At 28.0% G+C, this 25,194-nt stretch overlaps 1 protein-coding gene across 1 annotated transcript in view; it reads right to left on the minus strand.

The window, feature by feature from the left end:
• Positions 1-2,813: 2,813 nt before the first annotated feature.
• Chpf (Chondroitin polymerizing factor) overlaps positions 2,814-25,194 on the minus strand; it is a 53,059-nt gene continuing 30,678 nt past the window's right edge. Inside the window, exons 3-7 of the mRNA XM_065509048.1 lie at positions 7,675-7,830; positions 7,004-7,612; positions 6,630-6,941; positions 6,383-6,563; positions 2,814-3,804 (exon numbers count right to left, since the gene is read on the minus strand). Of these exons, the coding sequence (XP_065365120.1) occupies positions 3,368-3,804; positions 6,383-6,563; positions 6,630-6,941; positions 7,004-7,612; positions 7,675-7,830 (1,695 nt within the window). The 3' untranslated portion in view covers positions 2,814-3,367. The remainder of the gene's footprint in view (positions 3,805-6,382; positions 6,564-6,629; positions 6,942-7,003; positions 7,613-7,674; positions 7,831-25,194) is intronic.

The raw sequence follows: 25,194 nt of genomic DNA on the forward strand, positions 1-25,194 counted from the left end.
TGTGAATCATATTGTTCGAAAACCCAACCAATCCACCAACTTTTTTATAAGATTTTCCATCCGATATTAGTTTTTTGATTATTTCACGCTTCTCCGCATATTTGCGAAACAAAACTGTTTTTATAAAAAATGTGTAAGTGGTGCTATTTTATTTTTCGGCATTTTTTTGGTACTACTTTTTTAATATAGGGGACATGCATGTGCTATTATTTTTTTCCCAACTGTATGTATTTTTTTTTTTTGAAACCGGAACACAAACCAAGAAATAGGATCGTTTTATAAATTTAACATACCCGAGGTTGGGGACCCCAAATTCAGCATGTCAAATTTGAGGATTTCAAATTTCATTCAAAACGGACTAAACGTTTAGAAGATACATATTTATTTCACTCTTCTATTTTTTCTATACCACTGTGTGTTGTCGTTTTAATTGTGGTTTCTATGTCATTGTCGTTTTTATCGGCGCTTCGTTCCTAAATTGGAATGCTTGCAATACATTGAAACGAAAAAGATAACTTCGAAAACACATATAAAGGTGGTAGCACTGCAATATTTTACGGCATATTTTGACTTTTTACTAAAGTATTGCTGCGTTAACATGTTGATTTTTAAAACGTCTTTTTATTTTCATTCACTTTTGAAGTTGCTACCAAAAATCATTTGTGTTCACATCACAAATTATAGAGATATGAATCAGCTGATTTCAGAAATATAGCAATAGAAAACAAACAAAAGAAAATGCCATCACTTTATGGATATAAATAATATAAAAAATTACATCAAGATAAAAATTCAAAATGAGTTTTCCCAGTTTTTTTTCCAATTAAAAACAATTAAGAGTGTTACAGAATCTTATATAGGTACCCACCACCAATATAAGACAGACACCGATTTTTGTACATTTATTTTTATCTGATTATGTCTTTTTTCAATATCATATTTTGTATGGATACCACTATTCTATAGACATTTATATATCATAGAGCCATATTCCGGGAAAAATATTTGAATGGGTGTTACTAGAAATCATGGTCCGATTTTTACCATATTCAACAAATTGTTCTTTTATAATAGGAATAAAGTGGGCAAAATTTCAATTAACTATCTGCTGAATATTTAATGAAAATCGCAAAATGAAAAGCTTTTCAAAACTGATGGATATCTCACAGTATGGTAAATATTTCGATGTGTTACAAGCGGAACATTGTTGGGATTATAAAATATGTTTGTTGGTTACTTAAAAAGCATTGGAAAGGCCTCAGTTTCTTCTTTCTAAATCCTCTGAGAAACGCTGTGTTGATATTCAAACTAAGTCACTGGCTTACATATAAGTAAATAAAAATACAAAAGACAATTTTGTTCACCTGTAACTCAAATTGTTTAGGGTGTTTGACAAATTTCAAAAAGAGATTCTTGTTGTACTCGACAAAACCTTTCAGAAAACTAGAATCGGTATTTCTACTTCATTATTTTTTGTATAACTATGTTATTCATTCCTCCATTTTAAAATAATGTATTTTTAATGAGTTTGATTATGATGCTTTATGTCTGATAAACTTCACAACATAGAATTCATCAGAATAAAGAACTAAAACTTTCTTCAGAATTATGTACATCTGGAAAAATGTAGACTTTTTGAATAAAATCGTTTATTGTTTTCTTTAATTTTATAATTACAATTACTACAATTTTCAATAAATTACATAAAACTTAATACATAATGCACATATATACAATAAATTGATACAATATAAATTTAAAATTTCCTGATTTCTGTAAAACTTAATTAAAAATGTATTTATGTTGGTATTGCAACAAAATACAATATAAATGAATGTAAATTTATTATTACATTCGTATAAAGTAAACAATTATATCAGCAAGTAAATGGCATAATAATTTTACTATAAATTTTATAGGATTTTTTGTTTTATTTATAGTTATATTTGTATGTGTATTTAGTAAACTTGTCTAATATAAAAGTTGTTAGTAGACCTTTGGCAATTTTACAAAATAATGTAAATTAATATTTTATATGTAGTTTATGTATGTGTAGTTAAATAATAAACTTAATGAGAATTATATGACTACAAATAATAAAAATGAAAGAGAGGTAGTAGTAACATCTAAGGCAGTCATAAGTTTAAAGTATGTAGTTTTATATATAATTTTCTTCATAAAAAACAAAATTTATCATGGAATCCTTTTACAAAAAACACAGACCAGTTGAAATACAACAAATATGTAGTATATAAATTAAAATAAAACAAAAAATTAAAAAGACTTAGAAAAACCACTAAAACTATAGGAATAATTTATTTATGAAGGCATGTTTACAAGCAAGAATTTGGCAAACGAAAGTGAGTGATATAATTAAATATATATCTATTTATATGTACATTTTGACATAAATTGAGCATTAAAAAACTTCGTTGGCTATTTTTCTTTTGCTTTGTTTACTTGTTGTTTACAATTATGTTTATTTTTTTTTTTTAATTTTTTTAATAAATACAAAAAAGGAACTGCTTTTGAGGAAATTTAAGGCCTAATGAAAATTACATAATATAGTTTTGTTTTAAAGTTTTAACGAAATATTATTTCTGTTGCAGTACTAGTTTGAGTTGCAGATTTTCAACTTTAGCTTAAAATTTCAATATAATTTGTTGTTGTTTTTTTTTTTTAATTGGTACTATAATCTGTAAATCTGATTATACCATATTTCATTGGAATTGAGAAAATTCCAAATGAATTTTAGAAAATTACAAATTTAAATTGAGAATATTCGAAATAAAATTAAGATCATAGATAAATACACAGATTGGAAACTCTCCTGTCAAAGGCCGTATTCATGACAATTTTTGCTTAGTTTTCACATAGTTTTTTTATTAAAACATTCTCACCACTTAGGTTTTTGACAACTGAGTTAGGTTTTCACAAGATATTTTCCAATCTATGTGTATTTTTCTGTGACTGTAAATTCCTTTTACTTTATTTTTTTTTTGATTACTTTGGAACACAACTTTAAACACACATTTTTGTCTATATATAAACGAAACAAAATACAAGAGTCCTTTTAAATTTTAATTTTAAACACTTATAAACTAACACTTAATACATACATAAAATATTATTTACAACAATTAATAAATAACAATAGAAAATAAAAATTTTTATTTAAAATTTCCTAACTACACGCTATAATAACAATTAAAAAATAAAAATACTCTCGCAAAAGATAAATGAAAGAACTTAAAACCGAAAAATCTCTTATAAAACTACTACATCATAGTATGTACTTAAGAAATTAGATAGGAAGGAAGTAATTATGGGGCAGGGGGATAGGATGACGGATGAAGTGGTTTAATTTTCATTTATGTATAATACTTTTATCTTCATAACGTATTATGGAATCTCCAATTTGTTTTCTCGATGCCAAATGTATGCACTTATGTCGTTGTTGTTGTTGTTGACGACTACTGTCACTGCCACCACTCCTTCTTCTGTTGATACCATCATCAGCATCATTATTTTGTTCATCGTTTAGCATCATACACTTTGGTATGTTATTATTATTAATTTGGTTGTTGTCATTGTTATTGTTTTCATAATTTTTATCAATGAAATTTTTTATGGCCGTACCATAACGTAGATTTGGTTCCACGCCACGCAACATGTGCACCGGCAGCTGTGATGACACAAACATATCCAGAATATTGTTTATTGTTTTATCAGCACGTGTAAGCAATTGTTCGATATCGTTATCGGTGCGTGTAATCGGCAACGTTGCCTCCACAAGTTTACGAGCTGTTAATGAAGGAAAAAAAAAATAATAATTGTTTAATTTTAATGGAAAAAATATGTAATTTAATAGATAAAAACTAACAATGTAAAGAACATAATTTTAAGGTTATTTTAATGGCGGAGTTTCATAAAGTATCATGTAAATATATTAGTTTTCCCTTAAGTATCCAGAAAAAACTTGGTAATGACTTGCAATTACTCAATAACTTACTTTTCAATGACTACTTTATACCATCTGCATTACTTAGAAGTACATAGTCGTATAATGATATATAGTTAGCTTAGTGTACAAAGGTGTTAAGTCCACTTTTTATGAAAGTTTAGAATTTAATACAAAACGTTAGAATATGTAAAAATACATGTTTGCGTAAACAAAGTTTACAATTATTTCTTTTTTTCTCGTTGTTATACAGTATTATAAAAAAGATCTATGTCCACATGACGTTGCTCCATTGCCTTTTCAGAACAACTTAAGTGAACATCATATACCAGAGTTAAAACGATAATAATAAAGAAAAAATGGAATAGAAAAATGTACAAAGTCCACTAAAAACACAAAATAAGTAACAGAAAAAGAGTTAAGTCTCAAAATGGATTTATATGTATGAATATCACAAAAGCACTTCAATTAACTATGTTTTATATAAATAGTAGGGACTTAAGTTTTATGAGTGCATAACCAAAAAGAAATTTTTCCGAAGGAAAAATTATAATAAATTCAAGAAATATCCTCGAGAAAGGATATTTTAAAATACATAACTACATTTTTTAAATTTTAATAATAGATCACAGTTTAAAGATAAATATGTCAAAACTATAAATTGATACCATTAAAATGTTCCGTGAAAATATAGTTATTTAGAATCTCTATATAGAATTTTACTATATTTTCTCTCAAAATGGAAATATCTTTCGACTCAAGCGAATTTTTAACTAAAAATTAAAAGCACTTTTTCTCTGTTTTTCTTTTTATGGAGACAGTAATTAATTAACAAAATTTGAAGCAAAGCCAACTGTTACAAACTACTGATGTGCACTCATTAACAACAGAGTTTGGTCGCTTTAAAAATTGCAAGAATTAGCGTGATTTTTTTTTTAAATACAGTTTTTCACGAGTCACATCCACATTTGCTATATATAGAATAGACTGTTTTTTTGCGTTTGTTCTACACCATTTCCAATTGTATTTCAGTTGATTCTAATCATATTTCAGAAAATTCCAATTAAATTTCAGAAATTTCTAATTATATTTCAGAAGTTTCCACTTGTTTTTCAGAAATTTCCAATTGTATTTCCGAATTTTTAATTTATACTTAAAAAGTTTTTAATTGTATTTCTGAATTTTCCAATTGTTTTTCAGAAATTTCTATTTGTATTTTAGAAATTTCCATTGGAAATTTATGAAATAGAATTAAAAAATTTATAAATACATTTTGAAAAATCTAAAGTATTTCTACTTTCTGAAATACAAATGGAAGTTTCTGAATAAAAAAAATTCTGAAATTCAAAAAAAAAAAAATCTGAAAATGGTTGTGGTTTGGAAAGAGAGACAAATATACCTAAACTTGCTGCCAAGGCGAATTCATTATAAGTTGAGAGAGTTTCTGCAATAAGTACAACATTTACAAACACCACGTGTCATTTCTTTATGTTGGCTGAAACTGTCAAAGTTTTCCTGTTGTGTTTGTTACATTTCTGTTTGTTGTAGTATTCGTAACAACAAACAATAATGAATTTGACAGATCGAGCAGCTGTGCTATCGACACCACCTTGTATAAATACGTCTTGCTTGTTGCCAAATATTATAGAATTAAGAAGATCAAAGACATTATTTTTTTTTCATGAGAAGGGTATATATAAGTTTGTCATTCCGTTTGTAATTTCCACAATATAATTTTGCGACCCTATAAAGTATATATATTCTGGATCCTTATAGATAGCGGAGTCGATTAATCCATGTCCGTCTGTCTGTTGAAATCATCTTTCCGAAGCCCCCAAATAACTTACATAAACGATTCATACATCAATATCTACGGAATTCTTCCGGCTCGGTTGCTTTTTAAAATCGAGAAAATCGGTCCACAAATGGCTGAGATATAAGAAGAAACCAGGTCAACCTCGATATTTTACCTATTTTTTAACTATATCTGGATTACTAAGTCATTAATATAGACAATATGGATATCTAATGATATGTAGATATTTCAAAGACCTTTGCAACGACGTATATAAGACCATAATAAGTTGGACCTACAATGCGTCAAAATCGGAAAAAAAAATTTTTAACCCGATTATTTTTTCACCAAGTTTTTTTCGCTAAATATTAAAAAAAATAATGTTTTAAAATTTAAAAAAAAAAATTCGAAATTTTTTTTTCCAAAAAATGAAAAAAACATCTTTAGAAAAAAAATAAATTTTGTTTACCTAAAAATATTTCAATTTTTTATTTTGAAGTATACAAGGGTATATAAGATTCGGCACAGCCGAATATAGATCTCTTACTTGTTTTTTTTTTAAATTTGAACTATTATTTATAATTAATTTTTAATTGAGATATATAGTAGTATAACATTACACTCACCTTGTACATAATCTCGACTGTAAAATGAAATAACATCATAATTCCATTTATCAAAGTAACCAGTACTTTGACTAACATCACATGACTCACATTCTTTGCAAAATCCAGCCAATTTACAAGGATACATCATAAAACCAACAGGAGAATACACTTGGAAACCTTGTATGGTATTCATGCGAACCTAGGAAAGATACAATATAAATAGTAATTTGTCTAATTTAACATTAAATATATCAAAAATACTTACACGATTAAGAAAGTCTGGTTTAAATGTTATGGCATTTGAAGCCATTAAGACCAGACTTTCTAAACCAATTTTAGGCAGGGCAAGATCAGCTACAGCCACACTTAATATTTCATTATGGCCATATAATGAGTTGAGCATAACATCTTCCGATGGTATGGGATCACTTAATACGGAGGGCAAACGTATGGATACCCAGGCGATACGGCTACCATCGGTTTTATATTTCGAAGATAAATCTAAGGCAAGAGTTTTTAAAGATTTGAAAGGATCTGTGTCTCCTTTGCTGGAGGAATCATAACGATACATAAAAATCTATTACAATGAAAAGAAAAATTAAATGAAATGATTCCAAGAAATATCAATTATATAAATACCATTAATAAGAATGTATTATCCTGATTGTGCATGCATATCTTTTCATATTGAGTAATGAAATCCAAAGCATCATCCAACTGATGTTCGAAGGTGGGCACCAATATTGCTATGCGTGTACTTTCCGTCACATATGGCGAGGGCACCACTTCCACACGACCCAAAGGTTTTACAATTTGAAAACTCTTTATGATGCTATTTCTTTGTGTTAGAGCCGACATTCTGCCCGTATCACGCATATTTAAGTGTATTTGATAATCCATGCCACGCGTAGCATCAAACCTTCTATAGATACTGTGTATGCCCGTATTAACCATTGTAGGAAATTTAGTTTTGGCATATTGTATTGTTATGTCGAGAACCTTTTCCAAGTCCAACGATTCAATTGTACTCAAAGTCTCGATATTATTCTCTCCATTTGGTAAAAATATATGAGTACGATTAATAAGATGCCACATAAGAATGTCATGTCGTGTTTCGGGAGCACTAGCCAAAGGTACACCCAGCGGCCATCTTATTTCCAATATATTATTCGATATGGTGCCATTGGCAATGCGATATGATTTCTGTTCCAATTCTCCGCTTTTAAGATGGACAATTTCTAAATGATACTAAGATAAAGTAAAGTTTAGCAAAATAGTTAAAGTAACTTCGAAATGATATTTAATATTACCTTTGAGAAATAAGCATGAAGTCTATAAAAATCATCAGTTGTTGTGACCGGATATATTGTGGTGGCATTACGGAATGCCTCATCTTTAGCTAATAAATTTAAATCTTTAAATAATTTTGTACTTGTCTTCAAAGCGAACGCTTTCTGTTGAATTCCCTGTAAATGATATAAAACAAAAATTTCAATCAAACATATTGTAACCAAATGTTATTTTTTTTATAGCTTAAAGGCAAATACATACATAAGTATATCTAAACAAAAGTTCATTTTGTTGACATTATTTTGCATACGAATATTTAGAAATGTATAATACAAATACATAGTTTGAAAATTTCACAAAAAAATTTAAAGAGATCATTTATATACACCCATCCTATGTTGACTGCAACTCTACTAGCAATACTTATGTGGAAAATATTTACTGTCAACATAAAAATTCATCAAATTGCCATTAAATTCTTATAGACCATAAAAATATTTATGTATATGGCTTAACAAAGATAATTCATTGTTTCAACTTCACGCCAAATATTCGGAGGAAGTTTATGCATATTTAGATATAGATACATTAGGATGGTACGTACGGTTTGTGTGGAAGAATAAATAAAATAATAATTTAATAATTTTTCAGATAACAGAGCACTGTTAATCACTGAACAATCATAATACTTGAATTATAATAAGCAAATTTATATCTACAATATCTGAAATAATTTTAGAATAAGAAAAAAATAAAAAAAAAAAATATTTTTATAATAAATATTTTATTTATTTATCATCAATTTATATAACCAAGCCTTAGGGCCGGGCCATTAATTATTTGAAGGATTTTGAAAAAATAAATCTGTAGAGGATTTGTGGCCATTATAGAAATTAGGAAGAGTTCTCGGATATGACACTATATTGAAATGATAGTAAAAGTGTCACTGAATGAAACCGTAGTAGTGGAATATCTGAATTAATTTTGAGATTCCAGATTTATTTTTTAAAAAACAAATTTATTGGAATACCAAAATTATTTCAGAAACATATTTCAAATAAATATTTTTTTCTTATTCTGACATTATTTCCGATATTGTATTATGACTAGGGTTTTTATCCCGGGAATTCCCGGTACAAATTTCCCGGGAATTTTGCCAATTTTTTACTATTAAATTAAAAACTGACGAAAATACATAGAAAACAAGTTAGAACTTTTTTTTAACGAAAAACAGTGAAAAGTTTTTTGCATATATCTTGGCAATAATAGACCGCTTATTATTATTTATCTGGAGTTTTTCGTATGAAAATTTAAAAAGACAATTCATTATTTATAGAATTTATTTCTTATTGAATCATTCTAATTTCTTTAAATTTCTTCTTCAAATCAATAACAAAATAGCTTCAAAACATTATTAAATGATTAAATTTTTCTTCAATTAAAATCTAGTACAAAAATGTTTAAGACAATTTTTATACCCTTCACCTTCGTGAGAAGGGTATATATAAGTTTGTCATTCCGTTTGTAATTTCTACATTTTTCATTTCCGACCCTATAAAGTATATATATTCTGGATCCTTATAGATAGCGGAGTCGATTAAGCCATGTCCGTCTGTCTGTCCGTCTGTCTGTTGAAATCAGTTTTCTGAAGACCCCAGATATCTTCGGGATCCAAATCTTCAATAATTCTGTCAGACATGCTTTCGAGAATTTTGCTATTTAAAATCAGCAAAATCGGTCCACGAATGGCTGAGATATGAGGAAAAAACCAAGACAACCTCGATTTTTGACCTATTTTTTACCTATAACTGGATGACTAAGACATTAATATAGACAATATGGATATCTAATGATAGATATTTCAAAGACATTTGTAACGACGTATATAATACCATAGTAAGTTGGACCTACAATGGGTCAAAATCGGGAAAAAAATTTTTAACCCGAATTTTTTTCCGAATATAGCACTCTTACTTGTTTCAATTAATTTTGGAAATGATTTGATTTAACTAAAATTTAATCATTCAAAGTTTGAATAGATTCTGTTATTAATTAACTATAAAATTAATTCAGTTTAAACAAAGGCTTTGGAATGAATCTAAAAAATTAAATATTATTAGGAAGGGATTTATGGAATGAAAGAAAGGCTGATATTTTTTAATTACGGATTAATATTTTAGTGAATTAAGCTCAAATTTTATTAATAAATTAGTAGATCTGATATTTAATAATTATAACACTAAGTTTTTATATGAAATTTGGCTATAATATTCCTAATTTACGGTATCATTATATATTTCGGGAATAGCCGGGTACCCGGGAATGTAGAAAAAAAATTCCCGATTCCCGGGAATCAAAAAAGGTCAGGAAATTAAAAACCCTAATTATGACTGCAAAGTGATAACAGTGCTCTGTTAATTGCAAAATTGGCTGTGCTTAAAATGTGGTTTATGTCTGTGCTAAATAAGAAATGTAAGAAATGGGCCCTATTCCACAAAACAAATCAAATTGGTTTTTTGGTATTTTTATAATATTTGGGATAAAATCTTCTAGAAACAATCGAATCAGCAAATTTTTTTAATTTTTTTTTTTCTAATTAAATGGGTTCTGAAAAAATTTGTGCTTAAGAAAACGTACAACACTAGTATAAAACGAAAGAAAAATTATTTAATTTCAATGTGTAATTTGTTTATGTATTAGATCAGGATTAAAAACATTCATTTAAAATATTATCGTTAAAAAAAACTGATAAAAAATATACTTTTCAATTTTGTTTTTAACAAAACGTACCTTTTTTTTCTTTATTTTTTAACAAAAGGTTCTTTTTCCGATATTAAAATGGGGTTTTATACCAAACATCCTTAACTTTTAATGTGGTGACTTATGGCAGTTGAATGTATTTATTGATAAGTAAGAAACTTGTTACCATTTCCAGGTTCATGCATTTTTTTAAGGGGCGAAATAAATAAAACTCAATTTCCCAAAAATTTTAAATGAGCGAAAAAGTACCTTTTGTTCTGCAGCTCCTCATTTAATGCACCTTCTACCAAATTTGTTACTTTGGTTATAATATGTGGAAAATCTGAAAATGTAGGCAAATTCTATATGGTTCTTTAGTCCAGGCTCACAAATGGCAAACGAAAGAAGAAAAGTAAAAATTGGGACCATCCTTATATATATACATACTTATTTATGCATGTATCTACGAGGTTAGATCGATCATTTATAAGAACTTTTTTGTATCGAAAAAAATACATATCCTTTATTTAAAAGCTAAAGATTTTAAATGATCTATCTTAAACAAGTAAGAGAGCTATATTCGGCTGTGCCGAATCTTATATACCCTTCACCAAATTATACTTTAAAATAATTTTTTTTTTATATTTTTAGTTAAACAAAATTTTTTTAAAAAAAGTTTTTTCCAAATTTTTTTTTTGAAAAAAAAATGTATGACAAAAAAAATTGTTGATGAAAAAAAAATTCGGGTTAAAAAATATTTTTCCCGATTTTGTAGGTCCAACTTACTATATATAGCCTTATCTACATCGTTGCAATGGACTTTGAAATATCTATCATTAGATATCCATATTGTCTATATTAATGACTTAGTAATCCAGATATAGATCAAAAATCAAGGTTGTCCCGGTTTTTTGCTCATATCTCCGTTATTTATGGACCGATTTTGCTGATTTTAAATAGCAAACTTCTCGAAAGCATGTCTGACAGAATTATTAAAGATTTGGATCCCGAAGATATCTGGGGTCTTCAGAAAATTGATTTCAACAGACAGACAGACGGACATGGCTTAATCGACTCCGCAATCTATAAGGATCCAGAATATATATACTTTATAGGGTCGGAAATGAAAAATGTAGAAATTACAAACGGAATGACAAACTTATATATACCCTTCTCACGAAGGTGAAGGGTATAAAAATAAAGCGTTATTAAATTTGGAAACCAATAAACTAAAAGATCAACCAATTATGTTACAATATAATTGATTATGAAAAAGTCAGAACTTGTCAATCACCACAAAAATGTTCGATTTGTAGTTTTTATATATGCCCGATTCGGGGTGTAGTGTTTTAAATAATAAAATAAGGCAGAGTTTTCTATTATTTTTCGGTGAAAATAACCTGGAGATTATGTATATCTTTAAATTTTAGGTAAAAAAAACAGAAGCTGTCGTGGGTTTTTGCTTAATTCTCAAGTCTTTAGGTCTGACTCTAATGTTTTTCATTATCTTAAAGCAATAATATAATTCAGTGATGTTTACTAATTTTTCGAGCCTATACTTTGTAGGATCCGAAATTAATCTTGTAATGATATATAATGAGGTTTATATAAATCCGAAATGAAATACTGTGGAATTATACTGTAGTCATGAAACCTCGTATATGCGTCTAAAAAGGATGTTTATATTACGACGAGTCATAATAAAAATGTTAGATACTTTTTACTGAGAATTAAACAAATTTTGTTTTTACTGTTTCACACATTTTTTTAATTAGCATATATCCTAAATTTTATGTTCATTTTGCCATATGTTCACAATATGAGTGGGAAATATTTTGCGAAAACTTTAGCATCTTAAAGTTTTTATTTAACAAACTGCTTTCAAAAGTCTTTAAATTTGAATGAATGTACTTCTTTTCTTACGCTGCATTTATCAAAAATACCTACATATTAAAGAGTGAGCCAAAAAAACTTATTCTTGTATTAAGTTAAATAAATCTTAAACCATTCAATATAAAAATTCTCAAAAATACCTAAATTTGTTCAAATACAACTTCATTAAACTTTGGCATATTACTCGTTATTTATACAGTGGTGGCCACCAATTTAAGACAAATACTTGAATTTTTTTCATCAACTGAATTTTATGTGCGATACAGCCAAAATAAAAGAACCTCTAAGGGTATAAAATTTATTATTAATGTTTCTAGTTTCTGAAAAATGTTTGGAAAAATCGGTAAAACATATATGGACAAAGATATGTGGAAATACGTTGACCCACCTCAGCGAACATCCGCTGTTAATAACATGATATGACCGAAAATAATGGAAATAAAAATACGAAATTTGGTCCGATTATTTTATAATAATAAAATTATAATGATATAAATGTGCGAAAATATGTTTATTTAAAAAAAAAATGTTTGGTCAAGTTGTAGAAAAATTTTATGTGTTCGTAGTGAATATGTATGAATTGACACAGTCGAATAAAACACTCTTGTGTGTTAAAACAGTCCTCATGCATACATATTTGTGGAAATATTTGAAAAAATAATTGACAATCACGTGGAATTTAGCAAACAATTTTTGTCTTAAATTCCTGGCCACCACTGTAAATGTATTCACTTTTTCTGGAAAACCTCCCATTATCATTTTTTTTAGTTGCTTACGTTACATTTTTGGATGAGGAGGTACACTTACGTCCACTTACTTTACAAGAGCCCAATACCTTTCTACAGGCCGAAGTCACACGAAAAGTTGTATTTCTTTTAATAAAATTTTACTTAAATTTGTTCGCTCGTTCTTTAGCTTCTAAGTTGTTTACCGATAGAAGTGTTCGGTGCTCTTCAACTTCTTTTGCTTTACCAATATCTGTTAGACCTTTTTTTCATCCTGATCAAGGTTTCCTTTTAATGTTCAAGTCATCCTTATACTGTTTAATAGCTTTTGCTATTCTTTTAAATTCCATATTGGATTTTTTGGAAAGTTTTCTCATAGTTTTTTTCGGTAATAATTTGTTGGACCAAGGATAAGTTTTGGTTGGAATAGAGTTTATAAGTTTTTTTGGCTCACTCTTTATTATCGAAAATATTGAAAAATATATGGAAATGTCTGCAAGTATCTGTTTGTCTTTACTCTGTTTACAAGAAAGTGTCGAAAATCACTGTTAACCAGCAGTTAAGCAAGTAATCAATGTATTCCTTATATACAGTAATTGTGACTAAAGACTGACGACTTGGCTGACTCCAATTTATATATTTTGAGTCATTTGACACGCTCCTTGTAGTGCAGAAAGAAGTCAATTGATTACTTTACATATCTCATGTAATCTAGCCTGAAGACAATTGTCACTTTAGTGTCTCTAGGTAGCCTAGAGTGTAGTCACTTTAAAAGTTTATTTTGTAATTCTCTTAAAAAAGTAGTTATTTTTCTAACCAGAAGTAATCTATTTTAGATTTGTCGGAGGAAGGTTTGTTGGACTGTTTATGAGATGTCTTTTTAACTACCTATATAAGTTGATCAAGTTTCGTTGAATACTTTGGACTAGCTACCACACTGTCTCATTGCAATACAATTGTACGTCATGCAAGAGTTAAAAAAACTAGTCATACAACTAGTTATATAACTAGTTGTCACCCTAAATGATAGGTAAAATAACTAGTTCGGGACAGTCACCAAGAACTGCTGGACAGTGGAGATTTATTTAATTTTTCTGGATTAATAAAAAAATAGTTTTCAAAATATTTCCCTTAGAGGTACCCTAACTAATAGTTTTTGCGTTATCGTGTATATTTTTTGCATTTTAGTGAAAGTAAACTTGTAAATATTTTTATGACACCGTTTATTTGTTTTACGAACAATTTGCTTCAAATTAAACAATTTTACTATATTTACTTTAATTAGTTTCTGTTGACAATTAGTTTAATTGTTAGCAAAGGGTTTGATTAAATTTGTAGTTAAACGGTGTAAATAAAAAATGTAAAAAATAACAACAATGTATATAAAATAATAGTACAATTTTCCATTATATTTATTTAAGAAAGCTACATATATGATTAGGGTTAAAGATATAATGTTTTTTAAACTAATGGTATATATGTATAACAGTTAATTGCAATAAGTAATTAGATTTAATTGAAACTACACAGAGAAAACAGATTCGTGGTAGCAACCGAATTTGTAGCCAATCGAATCATTATGTCTTAGTGAACGAATATTTGGTTGTGGGTACAACATTTTAGAAGAGGTAACAAAAGTTCAGTTTTTACAATGGAAATTCTTCTTTATCAACTAACTTTCTGTTGATAGAACCGACAGATTCTATGTGTGCAACCGCATCATTCGATTGGCAACAAATTCGATTGTTACTACGAATCTGTTTTCTCTGTGTATTAGAGTTAACTAAATCACATACCGCATAATTAGTGTATTGCAACGGAAATTTTAAAATTGTTGAATTTTCTAACTGAACTGATTTTCACAATCCCAGCTATTTGCCATACACATAATTTGGATAAATTGTGAACTCATTTCATTTTGAGTTGTGACGATTTTGCCTTCTGTGAGTGATATCTATATTTGGACACATCTCAGACAAGTAATTAAAACAATTATAAAGAATTCAACATGATTCAGACATTTTGTTTAAAATACTTTTTGTCTTTCTAAATAAATGAGGCAGGCAGGCAGTCAGTCATTAACAGTTTTATCTTGCAGAATTCCATACGAATGATAATAATGTTTACTTATTCTCAACTCTTATGGTTGCTATTTTCTAGATAAAAGAATTTTATAATGTATCTTTTTTTTGCAAATTTAAATATTTTGGTCGTCTACCTATGTAAGATATCAATAAATTGTTTTGTTCTTTTTCCTAATTAGCTTTGAAAATACAATATTTATTTGCATTTTTGCAAATTGTTTTAGAACATTTAATCAGTTTTTTTGTTTTTACTATACGCAAATTCTTGTTAAAGAAATAAACATTATATAAAGGGTGATTTTTTAAGGCCGATGCAACCTGAAATTGTAAAAAATAAGCCAAAAAGGTACTCAACGCTGAACACAATACTGCGATAAAACATTCGTCTATAAGTTGCGCGAATCAATGACTGATTTCCAAAGTAAATTTGCATAATTTGTTAGCGTTGATCAAGCGTCAATCTATTCATGATGATTTGCTGATCATAAATGTCAAAAAGTGATCACAGTATGACAGTTCATTTTGCAGTTAACCCTCCGTTAGTCGCAACTGATATGGTTGATACACCAACATTTTTTTTTTTAATTTTTTTTAAATGTCCTAATTTTGAAGCTATTTTTTGATAAAAATGTATTTTTTACTGAAATTTTATTTTGATTACTCTATTAAATACTTGGAATTTAATATTATTTTTATGTTTACGAAATAAAAAGTGAAGATATTATATTCAAACGCGGCTTATTCTTTATTGATATCAATTTGATACATTGAGACTAATCTCAATTGAAAATCATTACGACTAACGGAGGGTAATGCTTTTATAAGTTCTATTGGGCTTAAAAAAACACCCTTCATGTATGTTTATATGTATGTATGTAGTTGCATTTTAACGTTTTTTCAATATGTTTGTTTTTCCTAATTCGTTAAATTTTAACTATAAACATTTTATGTGTTTTGCACAGATGTTTGCTTTTGTGTACCAGTAATCGTGTTGGTGGCGTTAAAGCGGATTATAAAATCAGAAATCTTATTTAATTTTTTGCAGATGTAAGATTTTTAATAAGATTAATGGAATTCTCCGTACAGAAAATGTGTCAGTCTAGAATATCTCAAAGAACTTGAAGAAAGTGAACAAAGAAAAATTAGAAAGTAAGAGCAAATGAAAAAGCTACAAAATGGTAACTTGGCATGTCTATACTATATATATAGTTCCGGGTTTAGCATATATGTGAATTAACTCAGTCATTTGATTTTTATGTTAAGGTCAAAATATTCTTAAAATCGCCATACATATTTTCATATTTTTTATTCATAAAAAGGTCATGTTTTTTACATTTAATAATTTAGCATGACGTTTCTTTTTATCAGTTGTTTGCATAAAACATATATTGAGTTGAAATAAAACTTATTTACAAAACTACGTGTAAATTGTAGTATTAACAAAAATACTTTATATGTTGCTACTTCAGTTCTAGTTCATATTTTGGGTTTCCCATCTTAAATTTAACCATTAAACAAATACAATTTTGGAGTGGCATGAATCAAAAAAAAAAAAAAAATACAGAAAAAAAACTATATAATCACACGTACGTATGTAGATCTTGTTTTTTGTACTTAATTTAATTTAAATACTTTATGTTTCTTAAGAATTCACAACGCTAACTCTTTTGTTAAGTGGCTGGGAGCAGAGTTTTGAAAGTATTATTTCAAAAATCAATTCAAACAAGTGGTTAAAAAATAGCGCTTAAATTAATTTATATTCTCTTTCTATATACAGTTAGAGAATAAAGTTTAAATACACCTCAAAAATATTTAAACTTTTGTCGAGTGAATTTTATAGTATTTTTAAGAATTACCGTTATGTTTGTAATGAAGTTTATATTTTTATTTTTTTTTTATATATTTGAAGTCTATAAAAAAACTGTATACTTTAAGTTTTACTTAAACGTTTACTTTTCTTTAAACAATCAATATACAGTCTCTGACTGTATATAAAAATTAAATGGTCCATGTATGTAATGGTACCACGTGAGAACGGCTGGAGCGATTTGGCTGATTTGTATACCCTTCACCATCTTGAGAAGGGTCATTTCCGACCCTATAAAGTATATGTATATATTCTGGATCCTTATAGATAGCGGAGACGATTAAGCCATGTCCGTCTGTCTGTTGAAATCAACTTTCCGAAGCCCCCAAATAACCACATACACGATTCATACATCAATATCTCCGGAATTCTTCCGGCTCGGTTGCTATTTAAAATCGAGAAAATCGGTTCACAAATGGCTGAGATATAAGGAAAAAGACAGGACAACCTCGATTTTTGTACTATTTTTTACATATATCTGGATTACTATGTCATTAATATAGACAATATGGATGTCTAATAATAGATATTTCAAAGACCTTTGCAATAACGTATATAAGACCATACTAAGTTGGACCTACAATGGGTCAAAATCAAAAAAAATATTTTTTAAACCAAATTTTTTTTTCACCAAAAGTTTTTTTCGCTAAATATTAAAAAAAAATTTAAATATTTTTTAAACCGAATTTTATTTTTTTCACCAAAAGTTTTTTTTTCGCTAAATATTAAAAAAAATTGAAAAAACCCCAAAAAAAATTTTAAATTTAATTTTTTTTTTAATTTAAAAAATTTAAAAAAAAACAATTCGAAAAATTTTTTTTTCTAAAAATTGAGAAAACATGCTCGTTAAAGTGATTTCCGGTTGTGACACTTATATGGAAGCTATAACTATTTACCCACTATGGTGATTTTAGGTATAAAAATTGGCTGGAATACTGGGAAATGAACTGATTTTTTTATTATTTAACGGGAATGGACAAAATCGTTGAAATTAGAATCCTTATGAATTGACTAAAATCTAAAACTACAAAGCCATCTGCTGCCCAGAAAAATTCTTTACATCCCATGCATTTGAAATTCGAAAAAGTAGTATTCGAATTTATCGATTAGAAATAAACACTTTTATGAATGAATTCTTTGCAATACCAAATTCTAAATACAACAATGTATGTATTTTTTTTTTAATTTTGCCTCATATACATATCAACATACTGCATACAATAGATGATGATGAATGAATGATTTAATTTAATTTTACTTTTATTTATTGTATCTTATTTATAAACTATTGAATTGAAATCGTGGCGGAAGTTTATTAGCACCAGCACTCACTCTTATTCTTATTCATTCCTATGTTAGCTGTTTGTTATTTTTATAATTTGTAAAAACATTTAAGTAATTTGAACTAATTTTGAATTGAAAGCAAACAAAAAAAATATTTAGAAAACCAAAAGATATTTGTTTACTCTAACTACGCAAATTATTATTCACTTAAACAATTAATTGATTTTGCAGTTGGTTCTTGAAAATATATGGTTAGTAAAATTTACAGAAATAAAAGAAATTCGAACAATTTAAAAATACTGAAGATTTCTAATTTGTTGAATCATAATTGTATGCACGAGTATGTTTGTAGTTATTTATAGCTACAAAAATCATTTTAATTGATGTTGGTTTGAGACAAAATTTAGAAACCAAGCACGACTTCATGTTTGTTAGGCAATTAAACTTTTTTTGGGAATAGCTAATTTATTAGCAAATTTTATTATACTGACACATTTTCTAATGTGAGATTTCAGTTTAATATGCTGCTGAGGAGTTGCTAGTATTTTCCAAATTATTATTTATTGTACAAAACTCGAAGGAATATTAAAATTGCAATAATGTTTTTAAAAAATTTAATTGATTCTAAAATACGATATGCTAAATATTAATTAACAAAAATGAAGTCATAATTGAATAAAATATTGATAGAACATTCTAGATTAGGGTTCCTACTATTGAAATCTTACCGGGAATTCCCACAAAGTATATATATTCTGGATCGTTATAGATAGCGAAGTCGATATATCCATGTCCGTCTGTCCGTCTTTATGTTGAAATCAACTTTCCATAAATAATTTACATATATGATTCAGACATCAATACGTCGGGAATTCTTCCGGCTCGGTTGCTATTTAAAATCGACAAAATCGGCTCACAAATGACTCAGATATAAGGAAAAAACAGGGAAAACCTCGATTTTTGGCCTATTTTTGATCTATATCTGGATTACTAAGTCATTAATATAGACCTACAATGGGTCAAAATCGAGAAAAATATTTTTTAACCCGAATTTTTTTTCATCAACAATTTTTTTGTCATTATTTTAAAAAAAAAATTTTTTTAAAAAATTGGAAAAATTTTTTAAAAAAAAAATTTTAAAATTTAAAAAAAACTTTTTTATAAAAAATTAAATTTTGTTTACCTAAAAATATGTTTAAGTATAATTTGGTGAATGGTATCTAACATTCGGCACAGCCGAATATAACTCTCTTACTTTTACTATATAGCTTCTTACACAGCAGACAAATTCGGTCCTTAAGAATGAATTATTCGATTAGCAACAAATTGAGTTATCACAACACAACGGAAGCCAAAAAAGTTTGAATTTTGCGAGCAGCAGGATTCATCCAAAAGCAGGGAAATTAGGTACCGTACAAATTGAAGATGAGAGACCTTGAAAGACGATTTTGCATGTTTGAAGTGATGCTTAAACGTTATAAAAGAAAATAATTTTTTAACCGAATTATTACTTGCGTTGAAATCGAAATCAAATCCAAATATCCATGGTGATGAGGTAATTCTCTGTATTGGGTGGGAGCAAAAGGGTCCTATCTATTATCACAGGGAACCTATAACGAAAACTAATGATTCGTTGTCCAAAAAACCCCAATGCTCGCTTCATGCAATACCTGTTAAAAAGTATTTAGAATGAAGTGGTTGGGAAGTTTTGCCTCACCCGCTTTATAGTCCAGACCGTGCCCCGTTCGACTACTATTTGTTTCGATCGATGTGAACGCTCTCTCTGAAATACGCTTCACTTTGGAACAAAGTATCCGATATTGGTTTGATTCATTCGTGGCCTCAAAGGTTTCAAATTAAAACCTACAAATTTAAAAAATAATCCCGCATTTTCAAGTCATACACCCAATATAAAACAAGTAAGGAAGTATGGTCGGTCAAGCCCGACCATATAATACCCTACACTAAATAAAAGTGCAAAAACATTTTTCTTTTAAAATTTCAATAATTTATATTTTTGAGTGATTTTCGGAAGTGGGCCTTATATGGGGGCTATGACCAATTATGGACCGATCACCATAAAATTAGGTCGTGTGATTTATGTCTATATTAAAGTTAACTATGTTGAATTTTGTGTGTATACCAACATTTTTAAGCGATTTATGCACGTTAAAGTGATTTTCGGAAGCGGGTCTATATGGGAGCTATGACTAATTATGGACGGATCGTAACAAAATTTGGTGACATGAATTTTGTATATATAAAACTTATTTGGAGCGAAATTTGTGTAGATACATAGATAAATTAAACATTTATGACCGATAAAGTCCAATTTCGAGGGGACATTTGTATGTGGGCTAGGTGAAATAATGGACCGATTTCAGCCAGTTTCAATAGGCTTGGTCCTTGGGCCGAAAAAGTAATATGTACCAAATTTGATCGATATATCTTCAAAATTGCGACCTGTACTCTGCGCACAAGGTTTACATGGACAGCCAGCCAGAATGAAAACATTTTTTATTACTTCCCGGGAGAAGTTAAGGAACCAATTCCGGATGTTAAATTTTACTTCAATAGTAAAATTTATATTTATGCAAACAAAAATATATAAACAATTTTTAAAAATTTAAGAAAACTGTGAATAAATTTAATTATGCTAATAATGATTTTTAGTTTTTTTCCAAATTCCAAGTTTTGTCGAATTTTAAGCTCTCAAAATATGACAATGACATGTCAAAGAAATAACTATTGATATTTTAACTATCGACAGAATTCATGTTATAGAGTTATTACTGTCAAAACAAACATAAACTTAATAAAAAACACTCATTACTTTTCTGCCGAAACTTTTTGCACATGGCAAATTTAAAAGAGTTTTAAAAACTTTATGATTGGATATTAAAATTATTTAATAAAAAAAAAACTTTAGTTTTAACTATGATTCAGCATTTTAATACATAAATAATTTCTTTCTTTTTTTTGTGATAACTACAACAAAATTAAAGAAGACAAAAGCAATTGCGTCAGCATTTCTTATACATGAAAAAAGTATAGTTTATTTGTTGATCGGTTGGGCAGTTGGTTGGACGTTTGCCGGTGGTTGGTTTGCTCATCATCAGCTCACCTGATTTTTATAATAAAAAGAAAGAATCTGTTGTCGATCACACTGTTTTTATTTTCAGTTTTACGTACTCAAATTCAGTTGAATTAATAACAACTATAAACAAACATTTTATTTTAACATTGGCCAAAATATTTCAACAAGAACACCAACAACAACAACAGCTAAATAATTAATATTTTATGTAGTTTTCTTCAAAGAGCAGCTAGTAAATCAAACTAAAAGTAAACAATTGTTTAAACAAAAATTAAAAACTAAAGTCTGTACATTTTTTTCGCAAATGAACGAATAAAATTTAATAATAAAAAAAAATGTTAAAGAAATTGTATGAACCATCTTCCAGTCCCCCATTTCCCATGATTTTAATCATGATTATTTTTTATTTTGTTCGTTCTTTTTTAATTTTTGTTTATTTTTCCATTTAATATGTTGTAGTTTTCTCATATAGAATTTAGAATGGCATGGAGTGAAGTGTAGTGAAGTGGAATAGTGGAGAATGTAATTTAGTATCAATCATGTGTGTATTTGAGTGATAATTTGAATATATATATATTGAGGCTTCCCATTATAACCCATTCATCCATCCATTGGAGAGTTTGTTGGTTTTTTTTTTCGTTGTTTAATGCTGTAATACAAGTATTATCCAATTCAAATATTATTGTGGTTTTTTTTAACACACTTTGAAGTTCATTGCTACCAAAAATCAACAACAATAACGAAACTAACCAAAATGACCCTGAATGTTGTATGTGGTTATTGCCGTTCAGTGACCTATAAAATTATTCAAATTATATCAAAATTACTGGAGGGTATGACGATTTTTTGATTAGGATGCAGACACTATTTTTGGGATAATTATTTTTAAGTTGTGTATCAAAAGATACCCGTACATACACTAGTCTAGAGAATATATAAATATATATTGTAATAAATTGTTTAAGGAGAAAGTAATTTTGTAATTGAAATATGTCCGAAGAATATTTGCAAATTGTTTAATAAAAAAAAGGTATTGTACACCATCGAAAAATATGTTTACTTCAAAAATTTATTATAAGAGTGCTCTATATTCAGCAAAATTAAAGATAAATATCGAAAAAAAAAACTTTTTGAGTAAAAACAAGTAAGAGAGCTATATTCGGCTGTGCCGAATCTTATATACCCTTCACCAAGTTATACTTCAAAATAAAAATTTTAAATATTTTAAAGATGAAAAAAATTTATTTTTTTTCCACTTGTTTTAATATTTTTAAATTTTAAAACAAATTTTGTTTGTTTTTTCACTTTTTTTTTAATATTTAGCGAAAAAAAAATGTTTAAAAAATATTTTTTCCGATTTTGACCTATTGTAGGTCTTATACATTGTTGCAAAGGTATTTGAAATATCTATCATTAGATGACTATTGATCAATGACTTAGTAATCCAGATATAGGTAAAAAAATAGGTCAAAAATCGAGGTTGTCCAGGTTTTTTCCTTATATCTCAGCCATTTGTGGATCGATTTTCTCGATTTTAAATAGCAACAGAGTCGGAAGAATTCCGGAGATATTGATGTGTGAATCGTGTATGTAAGTTATTTGCGGGCTTCTGAAAGTTGATTTCAACAGACAGACGGACATGTCTTAATCGACTCCGCCATCTATAAGTTTCCAGTATATATATACTTTATAGGGTCGGAAAATTGTATTGTGGAAATTACAAACGGAATGACAAACTTATATATACCCTTCTCAGGAAGGTAAAGGGTATAAAAATAATAAATTAGCACTGAAAGAATTATGGGGAAGAAACATATTAAGGAATAGTAATACTGGAAAGATGAAACACTGAGATAGACAGATGTGACATTACAAGCCAATAAAAACAAGTAAGAAAGTATAGTCGGTCAAGCCCGACCATATGATACCCTACACCAATATAATTATGGACCAATCGCAATAAAATTAGGTGGTATGACTTCTGCATATATGAAACCTATTTGTGTACCCTACACCAATATAATTATGAACCAATCGCAATAAAATTAGGTGGCATGACTTGAAAATGATTTTCGGAAGTTGGCATTATATGGGAGCTATGACTAATTATGCCCATCGTTAAAATGTGATAATAAAATATCTGTCTTATATAGGGGCCAATCCTCACAGAAGTTGGTAGAAAGATTAAGGTTCAATTTAAGGTACAATTATAAATGTTCAAGTCAATGGGACAAATGTTGCCCGATTTTCGCCATACTTTACAGTCAAATTTTAGAGTACTTAGAACTAATTTCTAGTCAACATTGCTTCATAATTAATATATTTATGACTGCTCAAACAGTATCGAGGGGACATTTGTATGGGGGCTAGGTAAAATCATGGACCGATATTGCCCATTTTCAATGGTATAAAAATAGGTCGACTTTATAAAAATTTTAAGTTCTTATGAAATTATTATGGTGTGAAAAAGGTACGGAAAATTGGGAACTCATAAAAATATTTTTCGCTGGTTTTAAGCTGAGATGGGAACCATCAAACTCAGGTAAAGCAAACGCTCCGTTCCGTTCTCCTTATTCTTATATTTTTTTTAATGATATGGTTTCAACTCGATCTATTATTTTCAAGGTTGTTTTGGGAATTTTGGGATTCTCAATAGCAAATGTTAATTCTTTTTTTTCACTTTAGCTTTTAAATCAAAAATGGTTATACGAAAATTGTAATTGTTCAAAAAACTCTGCTAAATATTTTTTTCTGTATTTTTGCAATAAATCTTCTATAATTTGTTTAACTATTTAAAAAGTTATACATTATTGAAAATAGGACACAATTACATATACTTTGATATATAATTTGTATATCCAATATATTCGCTTGTCATTAATGAGACAAAGTACATAACTCTCAGCTTCATCTAGTAGTTTTTTCACATATTTGATATTGCCGTAGTCGGTAATGCAGTGACAAAAGATATATTATAACACGGGAGGATTCAGCCAATTTCCTGTATTTTTTTTCAATGTTGTGAAGTTTGTGCCGGTATGATTATATTTACTTTTAATGATGAATTATGTTATTTTATTAGAAAGGAACCAAAAAAAGTTGAGAACATTTTAAAACCAAATAATTTTATTTCAACTGCTACTAATTTCATGTCCATGGCTGTATAGTTAACATACAAAGAGATTTTGTGTGAAATTGTCTGTACCACTCATAATATTCAACTTAAACTCAATTTTCTTTAATTAAATTGCCTTTCCAATGTTGAGAGTATATTTAATTGAACTTCAGTTTTATTTTAATTGAAATAAATTAAATTCCAGCATGTAGTAAATATTTGCAATTGAATTAAAAATAAATCAACCATGCAGAAACTCTATTAATTAAATTCACAAGCGAAACTTTTTATTAATAAATAAAAAAAACATTTATAGAACAATCATTAAATTTTTAGCATAAAAATTTAAAATTTTTGTAGCACATTTGCGAAAAAAAATGGTCATAAAACTTCTTTAACGTAGCAAAATCTACTCGAACCTAAATATTAAAGAAAATATGTTTTCAATTTATTGTACTTCCTGTCTGCTGTTTCAAACATCTTTAAACTTTCTAAGGAAATGACATATGGATCAAAGCATTAAGAACATAATTATAATGAAAATGTATACAGATTTATTCACTTTTGGATTTTTTAAATTCTAAACACATTTATTAGCCATTAAAGGGGAAAATTATTAGCAGTATTTCCACATGCAAGTTTGTTTGACAATATTTTCCTGCACAGCATGTTCGTTAAACAATAGTAGTGAGTGTTTTGTTTGTTTGTCTGTCATTGAATTGGGTTTTGACTTGCA

Source organism: Calliphora vicina, chromosome 4 (assembly GCF_958450345.1).
Source record: "Calliphora vicina chromosome 4, idCalVici1.1, whole genome shotgun sequence".
In the NCBI taxonomy this organism is placed as follows: Eukaryota; Metazoa; Arthropoda; class Insecta; order Diptera; family Calliphoridae; genus Calliphora; species Calliphora vicina.